Below are 17,131 nucleotides of genomic sequence, written 5' to 3' on the forward strand. Positions count from 1 at the left end.
GCGGATTGTACGTGCGGAGTGTGCATGCGGATCGTGCATGCGGATTGTACATGCGGATTGTACATGCGGATTGTACATGCGGATTGCACATGCAAGATTGTACATGCGGATTGTGCATGCAGATTGTACATGCGGATTGTGCATGCGGATTGTACATGTGGAGTGTGCATGCGGATTGTGCATGCGGATTGTACATGCAAGATTGTACATGCGGATTGTGCATGCGGATTGTACATGCGGATTGTACATGCGGATTGTACATGCGGATTGTACATGCGTTTTCCTGCCAGGGACATGCGGATGTGAAGCGTTCTTCACATGAATTTCCGCATGCGGGTTGACAAGCGATTTCCATGCGATTTTAGCATCACTTGAAAGTACTTGACAACTTGGTCACACTATATAAATCCATGCAACCGGCATATATAGTGAGACCAAGAGAATGGTAAAAAATAAAACAATAAATCTATACTTACCTTCCGATGGCCCCCGCAGTCTTGCTTCGCTCCGTCCTGGCTTGCCGGCAACTCGCAGTACACTGAAGGACCTGCCGTCACATGACTATGACGTCAGCGCAGGTCCTCCAGTCCACCGCGATCTGCCGGCAAGCCAAGACAAGCGCAGCGGGGGCCATCAGAAAGTTAATATAATATTTATTTTTTATTTTATTCTTTTTTTTACAGGTTCTATGGTACCCAGGTCCGGGGGAGAGTCTCCTGTCCTCCAGACCCGGGTACCATCCACACATTGAAACGCATGGATTCTGCATGTACAGATGCAGTGATGCGTAATCCATGCGTTCCAATGCAAGTTAATGGCGGCGAAAACGCAGCGCTTCCGCAAAATAATTGGTAGTGCTGCGTTTTTTTCCGCCAATGATAATCCGCAGCAGAAATTTCCACAGCATGTGCACAGCACACGCGGATTATCATTGGGGGACATGGCAGGCCTTCTACCATGCGTTTTTTAAGCGTTTCTGCAGCTGAATTGCCGCTGCGGAAACGCTTAAAAACCGCATCGTGGGCACACAGCCTTAGCCTTTTTTGCAAGCTCAAAAGTAGGGTTTGTGCTGATAATCTTCTCAGGTTTTTTGTGGTTTCAGAAGGGCCAATGAGACTGGACGCCACCATCTTATCAATATCCGTTATCCTACAGCTCTAAAAGGCAAAACACTATAATTCTCCGGCTGAGCTGCGCTATAAAAGCAGTTAGGGAGCTGGATGGTCAGATGTTGGGGCGCAGCTCCCTGTATCACTTTGTTCTTCTGGTTCCTCATAACTTCTTCATCTTTCAGACAATGGATTCGGTGACCTGTCTGCCAAGCACTTTGCCGAGGCCCTGTCCGTGAGTATCTACGATCTACAGAGTCCTCTCTCTTAGGATATGGCTCCGCTCCGAAACCTGCCTGAAAACCGCTGAGAACATGCTCAAAAGTCTGAGCGTAGGCATTTCTATGTACAAGTGACTTGTACACACTTTCAGGCTTTTGAGCGTCTTGTAACTGTTTCCGGTTTCCAAAGACATAGTGTTTATAAGAGGTGTCGGTCTGTTCTTCAGGTGTTTTTCACTCTGTACTTTTACTTTACAATACCAGTCAATAAGAAGGCTGAAAGGCAGAAAAAATGCTAAAAAGTGCTAAAAAGTTCTCAAACGGACTGAGTGTCTATGTGAGATAAATCGCACCATTCTCTTCTCGGATCAGACTCGACCATTCAGGTCTACGGATACATGAAAAACATCAGACCCCACGTGGAACAACCGAGCGGCATCTGATTTTTACAGGAATATTGTTACATAGCGTTGAAATCGTCCAAATTATCTGGATAAAAATTGGATGATTTTTCACACACTTGTCTGGACACGGCCTACAGCTGGGATTTCATACATCACAGTCAAGACCCCCAATTCCCATAATAGCAGCTTACATGACGTGACACCCCACCATCTCTGCCCACAGGCCAACTTCCGGGTGACCAAGCTGGATCTCAGCCATAATGAATTCTGTGAGAAAGGAGGAGAATACCTGGGTCAGATGCTCGGTGAGTGAAAGCTACACTCTGAGGGCGCAAAGATATCTGCAAATATATCACCCAATCCTTAATTAGTGCAAAACAGCTGATTTACATAGATGTGTATATACACCAACAATATACAGGACATGCACCTCTGAATGTAACACAGAACATGAGTCTACACTAGTGATGATCGAGCACTAAAATGCTCGGGTGCTCGATGCTCGGGTCGAGCACATTGGAATACTCGGGTGCTCGACCAGAGCAATGAGCCCAATGTAAGTCTATGGGAAACTCGAGCATTTTTCAGGCGGCTCCCCCCGGCGGTCTGCAGAGGGCCTAAAAATTACCCATATCGATGGAAACAGTGCTCAAATGACATGGGAACAGCATGGAGAAGACCCCTGGAAGCATTTCTGACTCCCAGATCACTGCTGTCAACAACGCTGTCAGAGTATTACGCCACTTTTACAGGCTCATAATAAAACATACAAAAACAAATCCAAAATGGATTTTCCTGGGAAATATGTTAAGGAACATCCTTTCCAGGGTAATGACTTGTGTATAAGGCAAAATAAATAACCAAAACCAAAAATACTTCTCCACACCTTGGGCTATGTTCACACGTAGCGTTTTTGATGCATTTTTGCACTTTTGCATTGCTTTCAACCGTGACAAATGCATTCACCGGGAAATGTCATTTTAACATTTTACAACCTTATCTGGCCATATGCTGTGTGAGATATCATCAGACACATCCTGTTTCATTTATGAAGGAGGGACTCTGAAAGTCACATAGCCTATTTTTATAGGGCCATCAGGCGGCCTTTACTATTCTTAAAGGGCCAGCAGTCGGCCTTCACTATTCTTAGAGAGCCATCAGCCGGCTATGTTTTATTGTTCCCATTACTAAGGAGTGGGTCTCCTATACTGTTATTGCGTATGCAGTGAGTGGCAGGGCTGCCCAAAATTTGGACGCACCCCAATACCACTTTGAAAATTTGGACGCACCCCAATACCCCTTTGAAGAGACTTAGAGGAGGGCCTTCTGAAAACAATGTTCCCATTATTAGGAAGTGGGTCTCCCATTGTGTTGGCCTATGCAGTGAATGCAAGGGCTGGCAAAAATTCTGAGGCACTCCAATGACCCTTGGAAGAGACGTGGAGGTCAGAGGGCATAATAAAAAATGTTCCCATTAGAAAGGAGCGGGTCTCCTATACTTGTAATGCCCATGCACTAAGTGTATGGGCTGACAAACATTTACCCCTGGGGGGTATACATGAACATACTGTATAAAAAATTTTTTTACGGGCATCATAAACACCCTTTAAAAAAATTATGTGGGTGTTGCATCACTGACCACGGTCACCCTGGTGATATGGTGGTGGAGAATGAGGACAAGGAGGAGGACAAGAGCAAATAGCCAAAATCAGGAAGCGTATACACATGTGTGGGTGTGAAGAGGTGCATGGGAATACACCTCCCAAGAAAAGACACTGGATTTGAGTTTATGTTATCATTCGGTGGTGTTGAGAAGTCTGGCCCAATCCAGCCCTTGTTCATTTTTATAAGAGTCAGCCTGTCAGCATTTTCAGTTGACAGGCGGATGCGCTTATCAGTTATAATTCCACCAGCGGCACTAAAAACCCGCTCTGATAAAACGCTGGCGGCAGGGCAGGCCAGGACCTCCAAGGCGTAGAGAGCCAGTTCATTCCACGTGTCCAGCTTGGATACCCAATAATTATAAGGCACAGAGGAATCACGGAGGACGTTGGTACGGTCGGCAAGGTACTCCCTCAGCATCTTCCCAAACTTTGCACTCCTTGTGAGAGTACCCCACGCCTCAGGGCCTGTGCGATGAGAGGGGCTGAGAAAATTCTCCCAGAACTTTGACAGTGTTCCCCTGCCTCTGCTGGATTGTATTTGTAGCTCTCTCGCCTGTACTCCTTGGTTGTCCAACGAACTGTGACCTCTGCCTCCAGTGTTTTCAGATGGGAATTTTTTTAATAGTTCCACAACAAGGGCCTTCCGGTACTGCCCCATTTTTGTACACCTGTCCGCCTCAGGAATAAGAGATATAAAGTACTCCTTATAGCGTGGGTCTAGAAGTGTCACCAACCAGTAATGACTGTCTCCCAAAATTTTGAGAACGCAAGGGTCATGGGAAAGGCAGCGTAACATAAACTCAGCCATGTGTGCCAGACTGCTAACATGCAAGACTTCCTTGTCCTCACCAAGAGGATGACTGACCATGCTCTCCTCCTCCTCCTCTCTGTCCTCTGGCCATCCACGCTGAACAGACGGTATGACAGCTGTGCAGGTAGTACCGTCTAAAGCCCATGAAACTAGCTGCTGTTCTTCCTCCTCCTCCTCTTCCTCATTGTCACCCAATCCACATTTGGCTGAGATGAAGCTTGGCTGTGTGTAATCACCCTGTATGGTTCCTTGTTCCATCTCATCATGCTCTGCCTGCAATGCATCCTCTTTGATTGTGAGCACAGAGCGTTTCAGAAGACAGAGAAGCTGGATGGTGACGCTAATTATGGCGTCATTGCCGCTCACCATCTTGGTGGAGTCCTCAAAGTTTTGGAGGATGGTACATATGTCTGACATCCATGTCCACTCCTGAGGTCTTATGTGTGGAGTCTGAACTGAATACCGATGGCCTTGTTGATGCTGGTACTTAACAACTGCCCTCTTCTACTCACAAATCCTTCCCAATTGTTCCAACATGTACGGACATCACACACCAGTCTGTGAGCCGAAAGCTGCAAACGCTGCTGAAACACGGCAAGGGCGGCGGAAGCTGCAGGTGACTTTCTAAAATGGGCACACAGGCGGCGTACTTTAACACGCATATCCGGCAGCTCCGGGTAGGATTTGAGAAACCGCTGAACCACGAGGTTAAGCACATGGGCCAGGCATGGTACGTGTGTGAGCTCGCCTCAGAGCCGCCACCAGGTTCCGGCCATTGTCACACATGACCATGCCTGGCTGTAGGTTCAGCGGTGTGAGCCACAGATCTGCCTGCTCTTTCAGAGCTGTCCACAACTCTTCTGCATTGTGCGGTGTGTCACCTAAGCATATTAGCTTCAGTACAGCCTGTTGCCGCTTGGCCGAGGCAGTGCTGTAGTGCTTCCAGCTTGTGACTGATGTGGTCATTTCGGAGATGGAGGCTGTAGAGGAGAAGGAGGCTGAGGAAGATGAGGTGCAGGAGCTGTAGACTGTGGGGGCAACCCTGATTGACCTAAGGCCCACAATCCTTGGTGTCGGGAGGACGTGTTTCGTCCCAAGGTCCGACTGGGTCCCGGCTTCCACTATGTTAACTCAGTGTGCCATCAGCGAGATGTACTGTCCCTGCCCACAAGCACTTGTCCTTGGTTAGGTGGACTTTCCCAGTAACTGCGTTGTTTAGGGCAAGGCTACTGTTTTGGGACACGTGCTTGTGTAATGCGGGGACAGCACATCATGAGAAATAGTGGCGGCTGGGGACCGAGTACCAAGGGACGGCCACCGCCATCAGGTTGTGGAATGCTTCCGTCTCCACGAGCCTAAAAGGCAACATTTCGAGCGCAAGCAGTCGTGAAATGTGGGAATTTAGTAGTGTGGCCTGTGGGGCGTTGGCTGCGTATTTGTGTTTGCGTTCCAGTGACTGGAGTATGGACAACTGAACGCTGCGCTGGGACAAGGACGTGGACGTGCTTCCTGATGCTGGTACTTGAGACTGCGCAACGACAGGTGCAGGGCAGGAGGCATCTTCGCATGCACCATGGACAGGGGATTGGCTTGCATGCACAACAGCGGAAGAAGCGATGGTGCCACCCGCAGACACTGTTCCTGGATTCTGGGGTTCGGCCCACAAAGTTGGGTGCTTTGCTGCCATGTGCCTGATCATGCTGGTGGTGGTCAGGCTGCTAGTTTTGCCACCCCTGCTGATGCTGGCCTGACAGGTGGTGCAAATGGCCTTTTTGGGGTTATCGGCAGAGTCTTTAAAAAACAACCAGACTCGGGAAGACCTAACAGTTGTACTGGCAACTTCCTTCGTGTTGGTGTTACGGGGAACGGTTGCCTGCCTTCTGTCTGCAGCCACCACACTGCTTCTTCCTGCCTGTTGGGGTGCTCTGCTTCCCTCCCCTTGTGTGCTGCTGTCCTCGCTCTGCATGTCCTCCTGCCAGGTTACTATATCATCCACCACCTCATCTTCCACTTCCGCACCCTGGTCCTCCTCCTGACTTTCTGGCAATTGTGTCTCATCATCGTCCACCTCTTGTGACACTTTCCCACCGTCGCCTTCGTGTGACCGTGGCTGCTCAAATATTTGGGCATCGCTACATGCGATCTCCTCTTACCCCGCTTCAAGTAGACCGGGCGAGAGGCCCAAATCTATAAATGGGAACGTGAACAGCTCTTCGGAGTGTCCAAGTGTGGGATCAGTTTTCTCCGGGCACTCGGCATGGTGGGAGGAAAGAGAATCAGGGTGAGGAATATGCAGTCTAGACTCACGGCTACTGAGATTTGACCGTGTGGAAGACAGGGTGGTGGTGGTGGCTAAGTGACTGGAAGCATTATCCACTATCCAACCAACAACCTTTTGACACTGCTCTGGGTTCAATAGTGGTGTGCTGCGGTCCCCTAGGAATTGGGACAGGAAGGTTGGGCGAGAAGATGTGGGTGTTTGTTGTGACACAATTTCAGTTTATGAATAAAGAGAAAATTTCAGCTCACCCCTGAGATGTAATTCCAATCTGGCATTGAGCACGGAGTCCTCGCTGCTGCACAGCGCCTGGGTCAATGAAAAAGTGAAGATGGATCCAGCTCAACACACCGGGCAATTAATTAAAATTCAACAATCTTTATTGGCAAATCCTTTTAAAAATTTGTAGAAAAGACAAAAAATGGACATCTCAGACGACAAAGCATATATTATGGGGTAAAGTGTATAAAAAATGCCATACGCGTTTCGCGTGAAAAACTCTTGAACACTGGCTATGAAAAAGAATATTCTGAACTGGACTTAAGTATACTAACAAATAATCATGGATACAGAAAAACACATGAAAACAATCAAGAAAATACCAATCACAGAGAAGACTAGACTGAATATATCAAAAGAAAAAGGTCGAAACAAAACAAAAATGTACCCTGGAAAAACTGAATGATAAATATATAATGCAATACATATGAACAACTATGTGCGTATACATGTATACATATGAGAAAGGCCTAGAGAAAACCTGTACAGGTAAGAGCAGAAAATATCCCAAAAGAAAAAGAGAGAAAAAAAAGGGGGGGGGACACAACCTGCAGACAATAAATATGTGCATGAATAAATTTTTAATAAACATTAACTGCAGAAAACTCTAAAAAAAATTCAGCTTGCCGACGGCCTCGGCCTCTGCATGCACCATCACCATCACGTCCAGTTCCCCGTCCCTTGCCACGCGCCTTGCCCATTTTAAATGGAGGACAGTATCTTCCACGCTCACTACAAATGGATGAATTTGGAGCGAAGTTATATGTGATCCGTGTGACGGAGAAACCACAGTTTTAAATGCCTGGCCTGTAGGTAACTATTTTGAACAGCAAACCGGTGTCAAAAACTTTGCTGACACACTGAAACAATTTTTTTATGGAGGCCAGAAATGGCAGTATTTTCTGAAAACGTATATGTGATCCGTGTGACGGAGAAAACACAGTTTTAAATACCTAGTCTGTAGGTAACTATTTTGAACATCAAACTGGTGTCAATTGCTTCACAGACACACTGATACAAATTTTTAATGGATGCCAGAAATGGCAGTATTTTCAGGGCGATTATATGTGATCCGTGTGACGGACAAACCACAGTTTTAAATAGTTGTATTTTTAGTGCTGTAATATGGGAAGCACCTGGCTGTATTCTGCAGTGCCAACAAGCAAATGGCGCAGAACAACGGTGTTCTCTGGATTGCTTTTTAAGCAAATAATGAGGATTAAGATCCAAAAAAAATTATTCCTGGCCCCTGAGACCTGCGCCTATTTCTAGAAATATCTAACAGCAGCAGCAGACAAAACTGGAATGGAGCCTCTTGTGCTATATGCACTGCAGTCTGCTATATACACTGCCTGCCTGCCTATATATGTAGCGCCCCGAGGGCTCGGTTGCTACAGGGGTATTGCACCTCAACCAGAGGTGTGATATTCCACTCCCAGGTAAGGATGGAGTGTGGACCAGGGCTCAGTTAGCTGCATACACACACTCCCCATTTCCGGGGGACAGCTCGACGGTGCTCCCATAGTGCAGGCACAACTGACCATGTCCCTGGCTGGAGTGGGGAGGGGGGAGAGAACCCAGTGGTGTAGGAGCAGATAGGGGACGGTTTCTGGAGCATAGGAAGGAGCTCATTGGGTGCAGGTCACCTGAGCTCAGACACAGAGAAGCAGATAAAAGGTGGGAGCCATCTTAGTTCAGAGTTCAGTTAGTCAGGAGAAGCAGAGCAGAGTAAAGGAGTAGAGAGCTGACAGGGAGCCGAGGCTCAGCCTGAGCTCAGCTCCACGAGGCAGGCCTAGAGAGAAGGCTGGGGCCAAAGAGGAGAAGGAGAAGGAAGGAAGGAGAAGAGACAGAGGAGTGGAAGGGCTCCAGAAACAAGAAGGCAGAAGGGACCCTAAGAGAGCAGAACGGCCAGCAACCGTTGCATACCCCATTATACCGGGTGGAAGGGTCAGGCTGTGGAAAGGTACCGGATCCCTAAATTGGTGGAGGCGAATCTACCCTCAGCCAAGAACCGGAGGTCATGATCATTTATTGGTGCGACCCCCTGCCAAACCTGCTAGGAAGGCGCCATATAGGATAGGCCAACGCTTACCCGACACGGTCCGCGGTAGCTGGACAGAAGTTTGGTCACTGGTGGGGCCCGAGAGGCCAGAGAAAGGACAGACGGGGGTCCTGTGCCATACTCCTGAATTGCCTGGGGGTTGACTGAGCCCCTCACCTGGTGGACGCAGCATGGCTTGGGCAGTCATTGCTGACAGAAGTGACTTGGATAACAACTGTGAGTAAAAGACCCTGGACTGCATCATTGAACTCTGTGTGATTTCTGCTGTGCCAGCACCATCACCCCCAGCATTCCCTTACACTGCCCTGAGGCTACACTCTTCCCGTGGGGAGTTATCCTACCCCTGTGCTGCACACCAACACCAGCCTCAGCGGTCTGCCTCGCAGCGGCGGTTATCTCTGACCGCAATCCACGGGTGGCGTAGTCGGACATTCAAAACACTGATAAATAGACTGCCGCCATTTGGTCTGACCACCCTGAGCCACGGGATCGGGTTGCCACTACTACCCCATCAGCACCGTACACCAGAAGGCCCGGTTCCGGGTACCCCATGGCCCAGGGGGCGAGTCATATACACTGCCTGCCTGATATCTCTGCAGATGGATTAGTCCTCAGAAGGACTGTTTGTTGAGATGGATCTGTGTCTCTAATATAGTCTGTACACCTACACTACCTAATAAACAAGCGAATCTCTCCCTAGCTCAGTAGCAGCTCTCCCTACACTGCCTGATTCCGGAGTGACTGTGACGAGCATGGCGGCCCAGGTCTGATAAACATACAGGGAGCAGACCCGAGCTCCCGCCAAGCAACCCCGGAAATACTCGGCGAGCGCCGAGCATCTCGAGCAGTGAGATGCTCGGGCGAGCACCAAGCAGTAGCGAGCATGCTCGCTCATCACTAGTCTACACCAATACATTGTAACAACCCATCAGCTGTGTGATCGGAAACAATAATACTTGCAGCTTGAAGCCTTACTGAGAGTTGGTGGACTCTGACTTTTCCTTTACTGTCATTTTCAGCTGCCAGTGAGGGTCTCCGGGAATTGAACCTCAGCTGGAATCACATCCGCATGAAGGGCGCCATAGCACTCAGCGCCGGCCTCAGGGTGATCATATACTTCAAAGATCTGTATTATACATGTAGTATTCATATACTAACTCTGGCAGTGTCCCATCACCAGCGGCAGTCCTATACTAATCCGGTGCCTATCACCTCATCCCACCACCATATACCCCATACTAATCCAGGTCCTGTCACCTCATCCCACCAACATCTACCCCATACTAATCCAGTTCCCATCACCTTATCCCACCAACATCTACCCCATACTAATCCAGGTCCTATCACCTCATTCCACCAACATTTTACCCGTACTAATCCAGTGCCCATCACCTCATCCCAACAACATCTACCCCATACTAATCCAGGTCCTGTCACCTCATCCCACCAACATCTACCCCATACTAATCCAGGTCCTGTCACCTCATCCCACCAACATCTACCCCATACTAATCCAGGTCCTATCACCTCATTCCACCAGCATCTTCCCCGTACTAATCCAGTGCCCATCACCTCATCCCAACAACATCTACCCCATACTAATCCAGGTCCTGTCACCTCATCCCAACAACATCTACCCCATACTAATCCAGGTCCTGTCACCTCATCCCACCAACATCTACCCCATAGTAATCCAGTGCCCATCACCTCATCCCACCAACATCCTTCCCATACAAATCCAGGTCCTGTCACCTCATCTCACCAACATCTACCCCATACTAAATCAAGGCTTTTTAACCTCATCTCACCAACATCTACCCCATTCTAATCCAGGTCCTGTCACTTCATCCCACCAATATCTACCCCATACTAATCCAGGTCCTGTCACCTCATCCCACCAACATCTACCCCTTACTAATCCAGGTCCTGTCACTTCATCCCACCAACATTTACCCCATACTAATCCAGTTCCCGTCACCTCATCCCACCAACATCTACCCCATACTAATCCAGGTCATATCACCTTATTCCACCAACATCTTCCCCGTACTAATCCAGTGCCCATCACCTCATCCAAACAACATCTACCCCATACTAATCCAGGTCCTGTCACCTCATCCCACCAACATCTACCCCATACTAATCCAGGTCCTGTCACCTAATCCCACCAACATCCTTCCCATACAAATCCAGGTCCTGTCACCTCATCCCACCAACATCTACCCCATACTAATCCAGGTCCTATCACCTCATTCCACCAACATCTTCCCCGTACTAATCCAGTGCCTGTAACGGGTCTGGGAGGCGGAACCTCTGAGCTACTATACAAGGGGGCGGTCCTTGTAAGGGAGCGGGTGGCGACCAGGGAAGACGGGCAGGAAGTCACAGCAGGTGACCGGGACAGTCTCTGAGTGAACGGGCTGGAGGTCACGGCAAGTGACCGGGGCAGTCTCTGGATGAACGGGCAGATGGTCACGGCAAGTGACCGGGGCAGTCTGAATGAACGGGCAGATGGTCACGGCAAGTGACCGGGGCAGTCTCTGGGTAAAGGGTTGGTACGACCTGTGGCGGCTGATGATAGACGTGAGCTCCCAGGTGAGCAGGCGAGAGTCTCTGGATGAACGGGTGGTCACAGCATGTGACGGCGGAGCCTCCAGGAAGACCAACAGACAGGCGGCAGATGAGCGCTCCCAGGTGAGCGGGCAGAAGTATCTGGACAGGCGGGTGGTCACAGCACGTGACGGCAGAGCCTCCAGGTAGGCTAGCAGACAGGCAGCAGATGAGCGCTCCCAGGTGAGCGGGCAGGAGTCACTGGACAGGCAGGTGGTCACAGCACGTGACGGCGGAGCCTCCAGGTAGGCTAGCAGGCAGGTAGCAGATGTTTGCTCCCAGGTGAGCAGGCAAGCTGGTCCATAGACAGACTGACAGGAGTTGGAAGGCAGACCGTCGGACCTCAGGCAAGCAGGCAGGTGGCTGAAGTGCGCTCCCAGGTGAGCGGACAGGCTGGTCCTTAGACAGACTGACAGGAGTAGTAAGGCAGACCGTCGGACCTCAGGCTAGCAGGCAGGTAGCAGATAATCAGGCAGGAATAAGACAGCAAGCTGGCAGGAATCTGGCAGGTATCTGGCAGGTAACTGGCAACGGGACCTGAGGGCTGAAGCAGAGTAGTGAACAGTGCAACAACATTGCTCGGGCACCTCCATTTTGGAGGAGGTGCCTTATATATGGTGAAGTCCTCCGGCCATTGGCCGGGGACTCCTTAGGACGGCGCGCGCGGCCCCTTTAAGAGGGAGGGAGAGCGCGCGCGCGCGCCCTAAGCACAGTGGCCGGGAAGGAGCGCGCGCTGCCAGCAGAGCGGGAGGAGGACGCCGGGCACCGAGCAGAGAGGTGAGGGGAACAGCGTCCCTGCCTAGCAGAGGGCAGGGACGCCGGCGCTACAGTACCCCCCCCTTTAGGCCCCCCCTTTATTAGGCCAGACAGAAATTTAGCTAGGATAAGAGGGGCATGGATGTTCTCCCGGGGCTCCCACGTTCTCTCCTCAGGACCAAACCCCTTCCAATCTACTAGAAAAAAGGTCTTTCCTCTTACCCTTTTGGTGGCAAGAATGTTCTCTACCTCAAACTCGTCCTCAGCAGAAACCGGAGCAGGAGGCGTACCTGTAGACTTGGAAAAAGAGTTAAGTACCACAGGTTTGAGGAGAGATACATGGAAGGAGTTAGGGATCCGTAAGTTGGCCGGGAGTTTCAATTTATAGGCCACCGGGTTGATCTGACTGATGACCTCCAGAGGGCCGATGAACCGAGGCCCTAACTTGTAAGAAGGTATCTTGAGTCGGACATATTTAGATGAGAGCCAGACTTTATCTCCAGGACGAAATTGTGGAGGATCCAGGCGTTTTTTGTCAGCGTGTCTTTTCATCCGTTCGGACGACTGAAGGAGTGCGGATCGGGTACTCTCCCAAATGGAGGAAAATTTGCTAACGAGAGATTCCGCAGCCGGGTTGTCCACAGAGGTGGAGACAGGAAAAGGAATCCGAGGATGCTGACCGAAGACTACAAAAAACGGGGATTTGGAGGAGGATTCGCTCTCGTGATTGTTATAAGAGAACTCGGCCCATGGTAGGAGATCCACCCAGTCTGAATGATGGGCATTAACGAAGTGCCGGAGGTAACTGGTCAGGTTCTGATTGATCCGCTCCACTTGACCATTGGACTGTGGGTGGTAAGCGGAAGAGAAGTCCAGGGTGACGTCTAGCAGTTTACAAGTGGCTCTCCAGAAACGTGAGGTGAACTGTACCCCACGATCCGACACGATGTGGAGGGGCAGGCCATGAAGACGGAAGATGTGGCGGATAAAGTCTTTAGCCAGCTCGGGTGCAGACGGGAGGGCTGGCAGGGGAATAAAGTGAGCCATCTTGGAAAAGCGATCAGCGACCACCCAAATGACCGTACAACCGGTGGAGACGGGGAGATCAGTTATGAAGTCCATAGCAATATGCTGCCAGGGGGCAGCAGGCACAGGAAGCGGAAGGAGGCGACCGGCTGGCAGGTGTCTCGGGACTTTGTTGCGGGCGCAGGACACACAGGCAGAAACAAAGTCTATTACGTCCTTGTGCAGGGTAGGCCACCAGTAGTGCCGGGCAATAAGCTGGAGGGTCTTTTTCTGACCGGCGTGGCCAGCTAGTTTAGACGAATGGCCCCAGTGTAGGATCTTCTTCCGATCAGGTACTGAAACAAACGTCTTACCGGGAGGGAGACGATTTAGACTCACGGGAGCCACCTGCATTACTCTGGCGGGATCGATGATATGTTTAGGTTCTTCCTCGAGATCGGACACCAGAAAGGATCGGGACAAGGCGTCTGCCTTGACGTTTTTGTCAGCCGGGCGAAAATGAAGAACAAAATCAAAGCGAGCAAAAAACAAGGACCACCGGGCTTGGCGCGGGTTAAGTCTCTGGGCATGCTGGAGGTAAGCCAAGTTCTTGTGGTCAGTGTAAATTATTACCGGGTGAAGAGCCCCCTCGAGTAGGTAACGCCACTCCTCCAACGCCAGCTTGATGGCCAATAACTCTCGGTCTCCTATGGAATAGTTGCGCTCAGAAGAGGAGAAGAGTTTGGAGAAGAAGCCACAAGTTACCATTCTCCCGGAAGATGATTTTTGAGTAAGTACCGCTCCGGCTCCAGAGGAGGAGGCGTCAACTTCCAGGAAGAACTGCTTGTTGCCGTCCGGGCGATGCAGCACCGGGGCGGAAGAGAAGGCCTGTTTTAGGGAAAGAAAGGCCTCCTCTGCTTCGGGCGGCCACTCTTTGGGATTAGTACCCTTACGGGTGAGCGCGGAAATTGGGGCAGTCCGGGAAGAGAAGTGTGGTATGAAGAGGCGGTAGTAGTTAGCGAAGCCCAGGAATCGCTGAATGGCCTTCAACCCCTCCGGTCGAGGCCATTTCTCGATGGCAGACAGTTTCTCTGGATCCATTCGTAGGCCGGTCTGAGAAATAATGTAGCCCAAAAACGGAAGCGAGGTCTGCTCAAAGAGGCACTTCTCGTATTTAGCGAAGAGGTGATTCTGCCTGAGCCTGAGCAGGACCTGACGAACGTCCCTCCGGTGAGTCTGGAGATCCGGAGAGAAGACCAAGATGTCGTCCAGGTACACCACTACGCAGGAGTAGAGAAGGTCCCGGAAGATGTCATTGACCAACTCTTGAAAGACGGCAGGAGCGTTACAGAGACCAAAGGGCATTACCAGATATTCATAGTGGCCGTCCCGGGTGTTGAATGCCGTCTTCCATTCATCCCCCTGACGGATACGAACCAGGTTGTACGCCCCACGGAGGTCCAGTTTGGTGAAGATTCTAGCCCCCCTCAGACGATCAAATAACTCCAGAATGAGCGGAAGGGGGTACTTATTCTTCACCGTGATCTGGTTAAGGCCTCTATAGTCTATACAGGGACGGAGAGAGCCGTCCTTCTTTTTGACGAAAAAGAAGCCTGCTCCCGCCGGGGAAGTAGATTTCCGGATGAATCCCCTGGCCAGATTCTCCTCAATATATTCGGACATCGACCGGGTCTCAGCAGCGGATAATGGATAAATACGCCCACGGGGAGGAGTAGTACCAGGTAACAGGTCGATAGGGCAGTCGTATGGTCTATGAGGGGGTAGTGTCTCTGCTTCCTTTTTATTAAAGACATCAGCATAAGACCAATAAGGAATCGGAAGTCCAGGTAGATTAGCTGGGGTAGGAGAAGGACGGACGGGATGGACGGGAACCAGACAGGTCTTATGGCAGTCCTGTCCCCAGCGAAGGACTTCTCCGGTCTGCCAGTTAAGCACGGGTGCATGTCTCTGGAGCCAAGGTAGGCCTAGCAAGAGGGCGTGGGAGAGTCCAGGCAGAACATGAAAGGAGATACTCTCAGAATGCAGCATTCCCACCTGCAGAGTAATGGATTCGGTGATGAGTTGGATGGGGCGTGGTAAGAGACCCCCATCCACGGCAGCAACAGACAAGGGTACAGCCAGAGGTTTGGTGGGGATGCGGTATTTCTCTACCAGGGACTGTGAAATAAGATTCCCGGCTGCTCCAGAGTCAAGTTGGGCTAGTTCAAAATAACGGTTCTCCCCGCAGACGATTGAGACTGACAACAGCAGAGATGGAGAGGATTTATTCTTGTCTAGGTCGACCTCTCTGAGCGAACCTAGACACAGGCATTTCCCGACCTCTCCGGGCAGGTACGGATCCGGTGCTCCTTACTGCCACAGTAGAAGCAGCTCCCCTCGGCACGGCGTAAGTCCTGACGGGTTTTGACCATCTTGGTCTGGTCGACCTGCATAGGCTCAGGAGAGTGTACCTGGGTAGAGACGGAGGGAGTGACGGGTTTCTGAAAAGTAGGAGCTAGACGTGGTAACCTCCTCTCACGGGTGACCTCTTTGGCACGCTCCTGGAACCGTAGGTCAAACCGGGTGGCAAGAGTTATTAGGTCATCGAGAGTGGTAGGGATGTCCCGACCGGCAAGTTCATCTTTAATACGGCCGGACAGACCCTCCCAGAAGACAGATACCAGAGCGTCGTTATCCCAGGCCAGCTCCGAGGCAAGGGTACGGAACCGTATGCCATATTGGCCCACGGTGAGACTTCCCTGACGGAGGCGTAGCAGTGATGATGCGGATGAGGTCTTCCGTCCGGGTTCGTCGAAGACTTTCCGGAAAGCCGTGAGAAAAGCAGGCAAGTTGGACACCAGGGGGTCTCCTCTCTCCCATAGAGGATTTAGCCAGGCCAGGGCCTCCCCGGTGAGATGGGATATGATGAATGCAATTTTGGCTCGGTCGGAGTTAAACTGGTGGGACAATAGTTCAAAGTGCAGGGTGCACTGATTTACGAAGCCCCGAGCCTGGGCGGAGTCGCCTCCGAAGCGAGGAGGTGCAGAAAGCCGGGGTCCGGGGTAGGATACCATGGTATTAGTGGGCAGCGGAGCTGCCGGATTGCGAGACATGGCACTGGCGGAGGTTGCTGGTGGAGCAGTCAGAGTGTCCAGGCGAGTATTGACATTCCGCAGGTGACCCAGGAAGGACTCCTGTTGGGACCTTTGACGGGACAGTTCATGACACAGGTCCGAGAGCGAGGGAGCTTGGGTGCCACCGGGTTCCATGGCCCGAGCAAACTGTAACGGGTCTGGGAGGCGGAACCTCTGAGCTACTATACAAGGGGGCGGTCCTTGTAAGGGAGCGGGTGGCGACGAGGGAAGATGGGCAGGAAGTCACAGCAGGTGACCGGGACAGTCTCTGAGTGAACGGGCTGGAGGTCACGGCAAGTGACCGGGGCAGTCTCTGGATGAACGGGCAGATGGTCACAGCAAGTGACCGGGGCAGTCTCTGAATGAACGGGCAGATGGTCACGGCAAGTGACCGGGGCAGTCTCTGGGTAAAGGGTTGGTACGACCTGTGGCGGCTGATGATAGACGTGAGCTCCCAGGTGAGCAGGCGAGAGTCTCTGGATGAACGGGTGGTCACAGCATGTGACGGCGGAGCCTCCAGGAAGACCAACAGACAGGCGGCAGATGAGCGCTCCCAGGTGAGCGGGCAGAAGTCTCTGGACAGGCGGGTGGTCACAGCACGTGACGGCAGAGCCTCCAGGTAGGCTAGCAGACAGGCAGCAGATGAGCGCTCCCAGGTGAGCGGGCAGGAGTCACTGGACAGGCAGGTGGTCACAGCACGTGACGGCGGAGCCTCCAGGTAGGCTAGCAGGCAGGTAGCAGATGTTTGCTCCCAGGTGAGCAGGCAAGCTGGTCCATAGACAGACTGACAGGAGTTGG

General features: G+C 51.3%; 1 protein-coding gene across 1 annotated transcript in view; it reads left to right on the forward strand.

The window, feature by feature from the left end:
- Nucleotides 1-17,131, forward strand: part of LRRC74A (leucine rich repeat containing 74A) — a 72,338-nt gene that overhangs the window by 30,328 nt on the left and 24,879 nt on the right. The window contains exons 4-6 of the mRNA XM_073637464.1: nt 1,295-1,344; nt 1,958-2,039; nt 9,848-9,933. Of these exons, the coding sequence (XP_073493565.1) occupies nt 1,295-1,344; nt 1,958-2,039; nt 9,848-9,933 (218 nt within the window). The remainder of the gene's footprint in view (nt 1-1,294; nt 1,345-1,957; nt 2,040-9,847; nt 9,934-17,131) is intronic.

The sequence above is a fragment of the Phyllobates terribilis genome, unplaced genomic scaffold, assembly GCF_046119375.1.
Source record: "Phyllobates terribilis strain yellow unplaced genomic scaffold, ASM4611937v1 Scaffold_7__3_contigs__length_470593459, whole genome shotgun sequence".
NCBI lineage: Eukaryota > Metazoa > Chordata > Amphibia > Anura > Dendrobatidae > Phyllobates > Phyllobates terribilis.